A 13,070-nucleotide genomic window follows, 5' to 3' on the forward strand; every position below is an offset into this window, starting at 1 on the left:
TCCAAATTAGTTTATCTAGTGCCTTTACTCGAAAGACTTTGGTCTATTTTGAGATTTGACTTGCGAGAAGTTATGTAAAAACTCTGTGAATGCGATGTATTCAACAAAATTCTCCTCAATGTTCAACAAGTATGTTACATTTTTGAAGTCAAAAGTTATAAAGAATTTGATACTCATTCACTTTTTTGTGAATGAGCTAAAAAAGAACTTCAATGAATTTGCACATCCTCACAAATCTTTCAATCTTAGAAGAATTTTTGAAAATTTTGCAATAAACTGTATCATACCGCTTGACAAAATTATATGCATAAAATCAAACTTTCTGATGGAAAAGACCGACAAAATCTTTCATCTAAAGCTGGCAGAAAAATCGATTGGCACTAGTTAAATCCACAATGTGGGGATATTGTTTCTTGTTGAGACAATTCGGGCGTCAAATTCAAGTTCAGCAATAAAAAAAGAACAGTCGAGTTTTCAAGCCAAATTATTAACAAGACCAGTCTGATCATAAAAACACCAATATTTGGCCACTGAGGTCTCAATTAGAGGTCTTAATGATTATTCTTATTAGAAATGAACTTTTTTTTACATGAAGAATGTCATTAAAAAATCACAAGTCTTGTTTTCTACGCTGACGAAGAATTAATGCAAAATTATGACGACTATTTGAAAAGAAAATCCAGCATAAAAAAACAATTCAAATTGGCAAAAAAATAACACGGATTACTACAAAAAGTTTCTTTGATTTAAAAACTTAGCATAGACTTTTAAAGAAAAGAATGCATAAAGTTGACTACAAAAACTAGCCTGCGCATACTAATTTAACGAGGTATCATTTGTAGCTTGTCAATCATTGGCAGCTAGTCAAAGTTGGTGAAACTTAAAAATTGTCAGAGATTACGTTTTCAGATTGAAAAAATGAATATAATCAGGACCGTACAAATTGAGATTGCTGGCCAGTTACTATATATAAAAACAGAGTTGCAGGAAAATTGGGCATCTCAGATTCTTCTTTGCTAACAAAAACTAACCGAGAGTTTTCACTTCCGGGTCAACAATTGATCTCATCAGTCGATTTGAAAACATTTTTTTTATTTTCAGAGAATGGCTCTTTTTCGCGTGCAAAAATGGGGAAGAAGCGAACAATATTTTGCAGTCGTGACAAATTGTTCCCGTTTAGATTTCACAGTTCCCATCCTGATTTGACTGAATAATTGAGGAATAGATATTTTTCCAAAACAATAAAGTAATTTAATTTTCCTGCCAAAAATTTTCATGACTGTTATAAATTCTTGTTCTTACCAAAAGTCACCTTGTAAAATATTTAAGTTATGTTTGAGCCTGTTCATAAAGACCCACTGAAATTTTCATTCAATCACCAAACCAGAAAAATTTGCATTCTCTTTTCCATTTTGTTTATTGCTCTGTATCTTATGTATCTCAAAATGAAGCGATCATTAACATAAACCCGGCGTTATGCCGAAAATAGATTCGAGTGATTTTACGGGTAAACTAGTCTCATGCTTGCTTGTGATAGATTGAAATCAAGTACCAAGGACCAATGAGACTCGGTCAAACGATGTGAATCACTACATTTTATATTGATACTAACTGTTTTTGTGCCAACTGCACGCTTTCTCCTAGTCTTGACATTTTTGGTTTTTTGAACAAAAAAACGTTGCTATTGTCGTTTATTTTTTCAAGCTAAAAGCATCAAAATTTCCATTGATTTGTCGTGGGGATCATCTTTTTTTCGCATTTAACATAATAAAGATTCGGTATCGTCATTTTTCAGCGCAATTCAGATTCGGAATTGTTGTTTTTAAACGTAATGGAGATTCGGTAAACTCTTTTTTAAATTGAAGTGGGATTCGGTATGGTTTAGCGAAACATCAGGATTGTTTAACAGGGTCGAAAAAGCAGACTAGTGCGGCAGTCAGAACAATAAAATTGATCGTTCCTTGCAAACTACAAAAAAATGTAAAGATTCAGTGCATGGGAAATAATCAACAGAATTCTCTTGAATTTCCAACAAGTATGTTACAATTTTGAATTCAAAAGCAATGAAAAAATCGATACTGATTCATTTTTTGTGAATGAGCTAGAAAAGAAATTTAAAGGAGTTTGCACACTCTCTCATTGTTTTTTACTAAGAAGAATTTTTGAAATTCCTGCAAAAACCATATCATACCGTGTGACAAAATTTTATGCATAAAATCAAATTTTCTGATGGACAAGACGACAATTTCTTATATGTAAAGCTGGAAGAAAAATCGGTTGGCACTAGTGAACTCCACACTGTTGGGACATTGTTTCTTGTCGAGAAAATTTAGGACGCCAATTTTAAGTTCAGCAATAAACAAGAACAGTCGAGTTTTGGAGCCAAAATTTTAACAAGACTAGTTAGATGATAAAACTACAAAAATTGGCCATGGACATCTCAATTAGAAGTCTTTATGAACATTCTTATTATAAATGAAGTTTATATATATGTAGAATGTGACTTCAATGCTGATGAACAATTAATGCAAAACTATGTCGACTATTTGAAAGGAAAATCCAGCTTCAAATAGAAAGTATCTTAAATGGCAACTTTTTTCGCGCAAAATTATAACACTCATTACAACAATGTATTTTTCACATTTGAAAACTTAGCAAAGAGTTTTAAAAACTAAAGTGCACAAACTTGACACTTTAGGTTGACGAGGTAAAAATAGCCTGTGCATATTAGACGAGGTATTCTTTTTTGGTTTACCTATAGAATAAAACTAAACAAGAAAAACAATCGAAAACAGTTTATACCTCATTTTCAAATCGTGCGGTCATGAGCAGCGTATCAAAATTGGTGAAACTGAAAATTCATCAGCAATTATTTTTTTTAGATTTTGAAAAACTGAAAAAATCATGCACGTCTTGGGTGAGATTGTTGATCAGTAACTTTTTGTAAAAACAGAGTTGCAGGACAATTGGCCATTTCAGATTCTTCTTTGATAACAAAAAACTAACCAAGGTTGTCACTCGAGGTCAACAAATCAACTCATCAGTCGTTTGAAAACAATTTAAGTTTTATTATTTTTAGTTTAGAGAACGGCTCTTGTGCAATAACGGTGAACAAGCAAACAATATTTGCAATCTTGACAATTTGTTCCCGTTTTCAGTTTACAGTTTCTGTTTTGAATTTACGGAAAAATCCACAAATAGACTTTTTTTCTATAACAAAAAATGATATAATTTTCTTGAAGACCCACTGAAATCCTTTTGCAATCACCAACTGAGAAAAAATTACATTCTCTATTCTGAATAATGGATTGCTTTGCATCTTATGTATCTTAAAAAAGATGCGATCATTAACATAAACATAACGTTATGCCAAAATACAATTGAGTGATTTTTCGGTTAAACTAGTCTAATGTTTGGTTGTGATAAATTCATATCCAGTCCTAAATGATAACTTGTCTGTCTGAAAACTCATCACTATCAAATTCATATATTCTAAGCAGGTACACAACGCAATATGTTGCGCTGTTTTTTTAGAAAAAATTTTAGCCGCGTTTTGTCGGAAAGCGAACATTATTAGCAAGTTTCCTTAAGAATTGGTTCCTATAAAAAACTTATAAAATTTTTTCGGACACTTCTACAGTTTGTTTGTTAAGTAAGGAGCATTTTTTACAAAGTTTGGTATGGCAACAATGTCGCGTCATTGACATTGGAGAATGTTTTTGGTAACAATGCGAATGACACATAAGGTATGACTGGTGATACAAATCTGACAAAAAAGCTCTTGACAAAATATCAAAAATATTGTTGCAGGTCTGGTCAATACTAACAATAATAGGAAACTAAAAAACAACGATTTGGAAAAAAAACACCAAGAGATGAACAATCGCTTTGAGAGCACAGGAATGCCGTGCTCTCACCTTTGAACACTTTTCGACTCAAAAGACCAATGGAATGTGTTAAAAAATACAGTGATTTTCTAAATAAGTAAATTGGAACTTCGGGCTGACTGGAAAAAATCTTGTCATTTTTTTGGCTCAGTGTCAAACATTTGCCCTGACTCAGTAGAATGCAAGTTGGTGAATTTTGTCCAAGAAGATTGAATATTCGAGGCAATAACGAAAATGAAACAGCTGAAGAAGCAGTTGAATAATTAGAACATGTACATCAACGAGAGGCTACAAAAGCATCGAGCGGGAATCGACAGTGAAACTTAAAGGAAGGGTACGATTACGTCCACTAAAAACTTTGCAGTCTTTTTATGGTCCGAAGCTCTCAAGACGGAAACTCTTCCAACCTGTCAACAAAATCAACGATCTCAATAAAATCAGAAAGGCCGTTTTGAGAGAGTCGGCAAGACAAAAACAAAAATTTGACCACAATTACCATTCTGCCTAAAACATCAACGTCAAACGTTCAAAAACAATTTCTCCTGAAAAGAAAAAGCATAAGCAATCTTAAACTCGAAAAAAAGTCACAGTTCTAAAACTCAATAATTTTGTTCATAATTACTTAAAACAGTAGTTTTCCTTGCAATTCAATACAACAAATTCACCTAATTTTAGAAAAACTGGCTCAAAAGTACACTAAACGTGACTTAAAAAAATTAAGTGCTTTTCATTAGCTGCGATAAACGCAGCTTCTCCATCACGGTGAACACAACATCAGCAAAAAGGAAGTCTTGCAATACACACAGTTGCGTTTTTCACACACTGTAAGACTAAAGATAGCTGTTTTGAGTTTGTGATATTCGCAAACAACGTATGACAACTAAACCTAAACTCCAGAAAAAAAATAAAATGGCTTTTTTTGATGTCAACTTGAAAGCAGTTTCTTGCAATATTTGCGGAAAATGTGTCAAGCAGGAAGTGTTATCCCATTTTCTTGTTTTAACCGTGTTAAAACAAAAGAGTTTCATTTCATAAATAAACGGGTGGTAAAAGTGTTCAAACTCAAACAAAGACTTTCTCTAATTTTAAGGATAAGAAAAAACACATATCAATCTATATAAAAATTTTCGAACAAGTTTTGATGCAATATGCCTAACTTAAACGTGGCTCAAAGATGACAAGAACATCAAACGTTCATCTTTTAGTAAGTACCAGCTGCTTAACAAATGCAACCGACGAATATGAAAAAAAGAGGAAGTTTTCTTATTGTGAGGGAAGGCGTTTGGGTTTTGCAGAAATTAACTAATAAGAACTGCCAAATGCTAACAATCGAAATTGACAGATTAAATTATGAAAAAAGATTACTTCTGACTGTTGTACACCTCAAACCCATTGCATGTTTAGCCGTATTTTCAGAAACCTTTAAAAAAAGGAACACTCACGCCAAAATGTGTGGAGATTCAAATATTGATCATTCAAAAACAAATGCAAAATCATTGAGGTTAAAAATTTTCTCGGAGGGTATGGTTTAAACATTATGTCTGTGAAAAATAAAACCAAGGAAACCATCTATTCTCAAACAAGAATTGATGCCGTCTATTGCTCACAAGAGCTACAATGATAAACTGAAAGAAACAGGGATAGAAATGCAAGAGTACTACAAAAAATGTGCTCTTCTAGTGTTAGAAAGCCAGTTATTAAACCGAAGCTGAAATTACAAGGTTTAAAGCATAATATTTTGAACTCATAAGTGGATAAAAAAATCATGTGACAGCATTTGAAAAGCCGCAAGACGTGGATTATTAACTCAATTAAAAATCTTGCAGCAAATGAGTGAAACTTTTATCAAAGGTACATGCACAAGAAAACAAATGACATAGATACAGCAGAAGAGATACAACAAATATCAAAGGGATACAACAGAATTAGGAGTTTGTTACAGAAAAAAGTGCTCACAAAAACAGAATTTTTAAAAAAATTGTTTGGTTATGAACGCAAAGTGGACTACCATAAGCTTCTTATTACTATCAAAAGTTTAGGAGGTGACACAGAAAACAGAGTTATTTTAACGCACGAGGAGACAGCAAAATTCAACATATTTTTTACTGCCGTTGGAAAAAATTTTGCTGACAATTTAAGTCCAGAAGAAAAAACAATACAAAAAATAGAAACGTCAATAGCATGCGTCCAAACCAATTTAGCTAAAAACGGCTAACGGCATCAATTAAAAGTCTTAAAAAAACAACTGAAGTTATCATGCCCTCAACAACTTTATTCACAAGAAAAAAACAATTTGCTATTGTTGCCTTTCTAACTTATTTGGTCAACAAATGCTTTAAGAAAGTTTTTTTCTGAATTGCCTAAAGAAAGCAGTGATCATCCCACAGCATAAGAGGGGATATCCCAAAACGACTGAAAATTACAGACCAATCAGATTGCTGACAACAACAGGAAAATTGATTAAAAAATTGTTTCAAAAAAAGAATGCTAAATTTTTGTGGAAAAAATCATAATACCAATCAAAAATTAATTTGAATTTCGGCGAAAAAGAGCACTTTTTACGCTGAATAATTTTTTTTGTGAGCGTCAGGCAATATTGCAAAAATTATATTGCAGAAACCAAAAAACTGATTTACTCGAACTCGAAAAAGAGTTTGATTCAGTTAAATATGCTAACCTTTCAGACAAACTAAACAACTTCGGATTAAAGGGACACATGCAAAACTTCTCGCAATCCTATCTAAGTAATAGGCAACAATGAGTAAATTCAGAAAGTGGAAACTCCAATTTTGCAGAAGTCGAATTTGAGTACCACAAGGATCAGTACTTGGAAAGCTTCTGTTTCTTTTGTCGATAAATGACATAGACGATTACTGCAGTCGAAACTATTTGACATTATACGCTGAAGATACTGTTGTTATACAAAAAGGGGATTCAACATCTGAAACCTCCATCCAATTTCTGAAATTGTTTATATCATGATTATATCATAAAAACCCTGACTACGAACCTCGAATAAACATGCCTTACGAAAATAAAAGCAGGACGAAAAAGTTGACAACAGAAAAAGATAGGAGAGAAGGATTAACACATACGTCTAACAGAGACGCCATCACTGAAATACTTAGGAAGAAAAGGGAGTGACCATTCAATTTTCGGCGAACATATTAGAAAACTTTTTTGAACACTGAATAAATTCTCAGGAATGCTTCACCGGCTCATTTCGATTTTAATTGTAAAACAACTGTTATTAGCATTCTAGCTGTATTTCCAGCTTTTTGTGAGTTGTGGCGTACTAGTCTCTGAAACACGCATCAAAACAGTAATTTTGCAACTGAAGTCAAAAGTAAAACAAAAAGACAAAGTTACTTCAAAAACCTAAATCAGCGTCCACTTGCCTGGGACGAGAATCAGATCACATTTAATCCTTGAAAGTCACGCACATTTTTGAACTGTTCAGAAAGTTAACTGATCTTTCAAGAGAAAACTGCCAAAATGAATGTCTCAAAATGTAATTACGAAGAAAGAAACAGTTACACTGCAAGCAAAAATAGTCCAACCAAAAATTGCAAATAAACGCAACGGCCCAAGTCCTAAAAGACTATGAGTGAGAATACGAAAACTGCCTAACTTCATTTCAAGATTCGATCCTAATTTTGTTGTAGAAGTGCCGCAAATGAGTGCAAGAGAAGTGGTTCTTATCTAGTTTCTGGCATATTTATCTAGGACTTCATTGAACTTTTTGCTTTTTTTAATAATAAGCCCCGATAGATCTCATAAGAATCAGAATTACGTTTTGAAGTTTCCCCCCATTTTCCCATGCTCTGATATGCCACTCTTTTAGAACACTGATCATAGTAATGGTACTGGTTACCACTTGACTAGGACTTCTTGGACCCATTGATGACATGTCCAGTATAATTCATATGATGTTATTTGATTTATACCATATGTTTTGCAAACAAATGTCCATCCTACTCTAGAAAAATTAATTATTTTTGTTATTATTCCGTTTCTCAACAGTTTGTATGTGATACCACTTCTGTATCCCTCCACAAAGGATATCAATTGGCCAAAGCTGGCTTTACAAAAAAGTCGCCAAAACTGGCGAATAAAAAGTCGCCAAAACAGTCGCCAAAACTGGTCGAAACGGGCTTCACAAAACGGGGTTGATAGAACGTTCTTAACGCGCACACAAAAATGGAGTGCTGGAAACACTAATTTAATTTTGAGTCTGACCTGAGAACTCGTTCTCAGTGGAAAGTATGCTCGGAGATGGAGACACACTGGAACAGGAGAGTGACCTCTTGTGTGCCAGGATGTGACTCCTCATTGCCACCCTCTGACACCCTCTCGCATTCTTATTCACACCTCCTGCACCCACTAAACCTGTCAGCCTCAGACCTAGAATAAAGAAAAGTTTTTCCTTTGATATAAATAATTGGTTTTGAGATCGCTTTTTAAACCAATAATGGAATCTTTTGTTAACTGAATTCTGTATTTTTAGTAACCATATCCTGTAACCAAAAATTATAACTCTGCATGGTTATAGCTTCAGAGAGTTTAGGCCGCACTGAGAAAGTAGAAACAGGTGAGAAATTTTGGAGTTTGGATGCCATCTATAAATCATTTTAGGATGCACCGCTTGATCCGTGGGAAGATGCTTTTCCTCGATCTTATAAATATGAACAAATCTGAACTCACAAAAAAAAAATTTGTTACTAAATCAGATCCAAAACGTTTTGAACCAATCTTTGTCAAAGAATTTATTCAGCCGATATTCAAATAAACTGAGATACTTTAAGTACTGTAATACGAGACTATTATATGGGGAGGGAATTGAGTTGTTTGTAGGTAGAAATTTTTATGCTTTAAAATGATAATAATTATAAATAACTGGAAATAATACAATTTAATCGCAGAAATTGCATGTTTTTGGAGTAGAGAATGTTATAACACCTTCAATTTCAGACATTAAATTACCCGCTAAAATCACAATTTACTCTAACATGAAATTGGCATTTATTTCTATCGTTCATTAAAAAAAAACAATTTTCGTTGAAAAAGTTAATATTTTCAGAGAGGAGTAGATTAATACATAATTTTAGCGGGGGTGTAATGTTTGAAATTGATCACCCGGGCTGACCATCCAGAGCATTGCAGTACTGAACCAGTGTAAATCCATAGACTGTGTATAGCCATTTTTACACCTGAACATATTATGTTCATGTCAGAATACAGACTGATCAGTCTATTTTTCTGAGTAAAATTGATATTCTGTTTTTAACCTGATTTTGATCTGTCAATAACTGTTTTCATACAATTATCAGCTTAATTAACTTATTGTATACCTCTTGGCAGCCTAAAACCATTCTGTTCTAAACCTGTTTGAGCTCTGATTGTCAGCCTAAAATACACTGTTTTTAACCTGTTTCAGCGCTGATTGTCGGTCACACCAGAGGCATATTCACAACATTCTCCAAAACCGAACAGGCATATTCACACCATTCTGCTTAACACCACAGGCATATTCACACCATTCTGCATCACACCACAGGCATATTCACACCATTCTGCATCACAACACAGGCATATTCACAGTATTTTGCATCACACCTTAAGCATGTCCAACCACACACACACACACACACACACACAAACACACACACACAGAGAGACAGACACACACACACGCGCGCGCGCCGCACACACGCACACACACATGCACACATTTACACACACACAAACACACACGCACGCACACATGCACACACAAAAACATACCCACACGCACACGCTCTCGCGCACTGCTAAAGGGTATATTTGGCTGAAAACATTTACTAATTGAAAAGACGATGTAAAAGAAGTAAATACACATCGAAAAGATTAGACACATTGGCAAATACAACATTTGCAAATTACAATATGGGCGAATAGAAATAAATACATTGAAAAATTGCAAAATGGCAGCATCATTTGCAAAGTACAATACTTTGCAGTGGGCGAATAGAAGTAAATTACAGCATCGAAAAGACATTGCCAAATTTCAAATACAACATACGCAAAAAAAACCAAATTCTGCAGTAGCAAACATCGGGCGAGATACTTTGCAATTAGTGGCAATAATGATGAGAACACAAATCAAATGATGAGCTATTAAAAAAGAGAAAACAAAATTCTCTAAGATAAAAGTTCAAGCTTACCCGGCAGATTAATTCTCCCTAATTATAACCTTAATTCACCCCCCTACCTTAATTCACCCCCACCACTACAGTTAACTCACACCCTTTGAATACACCTTTTAAGTGACTCAGGACATCGTAAATACACCTGTTAAGTGACCCGGGCTATCGTGAATACACTTGTAAAGTGACCCGGGATATCGTGAATACACCTGTAAAGTGACCCAGGATATCGTGAGAACACCTGTAAAGTGACCCGAGACATCGTAAATACACCAGTAAAATGACCCGGGAAATCGTAAATACACCTTTAAAATGACACGGGACACCGTGAGTACACCTGTTAAGTGACCCGGAAGGTCGAGAATATACCTGCTCTGGTTATACAATTATGCGAACGCAGCCCGAACGCACCCCAAACAGGCCACAGACGGATCCCGAAATATCCAGTATCAGTGAAAGTAGCAGTATGCACACAGTATGTAGTATGTATGTTGCTTTTTTAACTGGTAACGTGTCGTTAGAGCAAAATGCATGCATTTTGCAAGCATTTTGCATGCTTTTCTGACATGCTCCACATGTTTCAACATTTTCGAAATTTTTACACTACTAATTTTACGCTGAAATTATTCTGAACAGTCTGAACTGGTGTTCTGTTTTTTTTCTGGACACAATGACCATTTTTTTAATGTAAATAAGCTGTTTCAGTACTGGTTTTACAAGAGAATATGGAGATACTCATGTTCAGTACTGAAATACCCTGGGTGGTAAGCCCCGGCATGTCTTCGCAATAGTAGGGTTAATAGAATATAGAATACCAATAGTTTCATAGCTTTTGTAAATTTCATGACCGAGAAACTGAGAAAGGAATCTTAACTTTAATCAATCATCAGCCAGGTGCAGATAATTATTGTCTATTGTGCACAAAAATGTCCATTAGTTCAAAATCTATACAAACATTAATTGAATCATGCCAAAGAATTGAATAATGGTTAAAACGCGGAAATAAAGCGGCCAATATTTTTTCTGTGACGATTATCAGCCATTGCTTCTTGTAGTTTTCGTAGTTTGTAGTTGTCACTGATTTGTAGTGGCTTTTGTAGTTTAAACCACATTAGATTGCAATTACAGATCGTTTTCTTCTGAATAGTTTTCATTTAAACAACAATACAATTAAAACATAATGTATTTTGGCTTGAGGCATTTTCCGAGATTTAACTGTGAGCTCTATTTCAAAGCCTTTTCAAAAAGTTTACCTCACGTCAATGAAGGCTTCTCAAGTTTACTTTACAGATTACTTTGTTTCTCGTGTTTCAATGTCATTTTAGTTTTTATTATTTTTTGTCTGATTTATAGAGTTTAACTTATAATAATACGTAAGCATTCCAAGAAAAAGAACAAATTACTGATTATAATTTGTTTCGTTGTCTCAATTTGTCTGCTGCGAAAGTGCCCTTACATCTGTTGCAAAAAAACCCAAGAAAACTTTCTTTTCTTTAACCTCCTTTCTTTTCTTTTCTATCCTTTCAAGATTACGAGTTTTTAACAACAGCCTTAACAATACCACGTTAATAAACAAAAGCAAGATACCTTTTTTAATCTAATGTTTTCTAATTTTATTCATAATCATTTGCTTTTAAAATTGGAGGATTTAGCAACAAGCGTTTACAAAACCACGGCGAGAAAAAAAGCAAGATTTTTCCTTCGATCTAATTTTTCCGAATTATATTTACAATCAGCTGCTTTTCAACAGCTTTGAGAAGCTGACAATTTTTGCTGCAGGAAACATAAATCCAGAGCTTGATATTTTAGTCATGAATTGGTTAGAAAATCTGTGATATAGATCGCATACCATTTTTTTACTAATTTAAAATTGTTTTTAATGCTTGACAGAAATCAACCAATTACTTTTACGAAATTTAGTCAATTCAATGGGCTGCTTAAATATATTCGCAAAACAAACTCTGCAGGCTAAATTTTTCCAGAGCGTTTCAGCAGAACGTTCATGATCTGCGAGTAGATAATAATGACAGGGAGCGACTTTGGGTAGGATTGATTTTACTGAGGAAACTTTTCAAAATTTTAATATTTGAAAAATTAATAATTTTCTTCTACACCGTTTTTTCTACACCTACTTCCTGCCTGCTCTAAAAAAGTAAGTCGTGCGAAGTTATCATGTATTTATATATATATATTATATATATATATATATATATATATATACATATACATATACATGAACACTTAGCACGAATTATGTTTCTTAGAGCAGGCAGGAAGTAGTTGTAGGAAAAAGGTGTAGAATAAAATGATTAACTTTTTAAATATTAAAATTGTGAGAAGTTTCCTCAGTGAAATCAAACCTACCCAAAGTCTCTCCCTGTCATAGGAGAATTCATTTTCTCCTACAAATCATGAACGTTTTGCAAATATAATTAAGCAGCCCATTGAATTGAATAAATTTTGTAAAAGAAATTTATTGATTTCTGTCAAGCATTAAAAACAATTTCCAATTTAGTAAAAAAAATGGTATCCGATCTATATCACAGATTCATTAAACAATTCATGACTAAAATATCAAGCTCTGGATTTATGTTTTCCTGCAACAAAAATTGAAAACTGTCAGCTACTCAAAGCATTTGAAAAGCAGCCGATTGTAAATATAATTCGGAAAAAATTAGATCGAAGGAAAAACTCTTGCTTTTTTTTGCCATGGTTTTGTAAACGCTGGTTGCCCAAATCCTCAAATTTTAAAAGCAACTGATTATAAATAACATTAAAAAACAGTACATTAAGAAATGTAACTTGCTTCTGTTTATTGCCGTGGAATTGTAAAGGCTGTTGTATGAAGATGTGTATACACTGTGATGAAGTGTTCGCATAATATAAAAATAGCGTAAATTTTCCTTTACTTAGTAGAAGAAAACCCAAGTTATGGTAACGGTAACGTTTCCTTTAGTAAGTTATCTTCGTGAAATGCATTGAATTTCGAAAACTTCAT

The 13,070-nt window shown here is 33.7% G+C and overlaps 1 protein-coding gene across 2 annotated transcripts in view; it reads right to left on the reverse strand.

Annotated features, from left to right (window-relative positions):
• The window catches only part of LOC142341483 (uncharacterized), a 77,420-nt gene that overhangs the window by 60,481 nt on the left and 3,869 nt on the right, over positions 1–13,070 (reverse strand). For both annotated transcript variants that reach the window (XM_075392447.1, XM_075392446.1), the window contains exon 2: positions 8,127–8,291. In XM_075392447.1, the coding sequence (XP_075248562.1) occupies positions 8,127–8,291 (165 nt within the window). The remainder of the gene's footprint in view (positions 1–8,126; positions 8,292–13,070) is intronic.

Source organism: Convolutriloba macropyga, chromosome 6 (assembly GCF_964194025.1).
Source record: "Convolutriloba macropyga chromosome 6, txConMacr16.3, whole genome shotgun sequence".
In the NCBI taxonomy this organism is placed as follows: Eukaryota; Metazoa; Xenacoelomorpha; order Acoela; family Convolutidae; genus Convolutriloba; species Convolutriloba macropyga.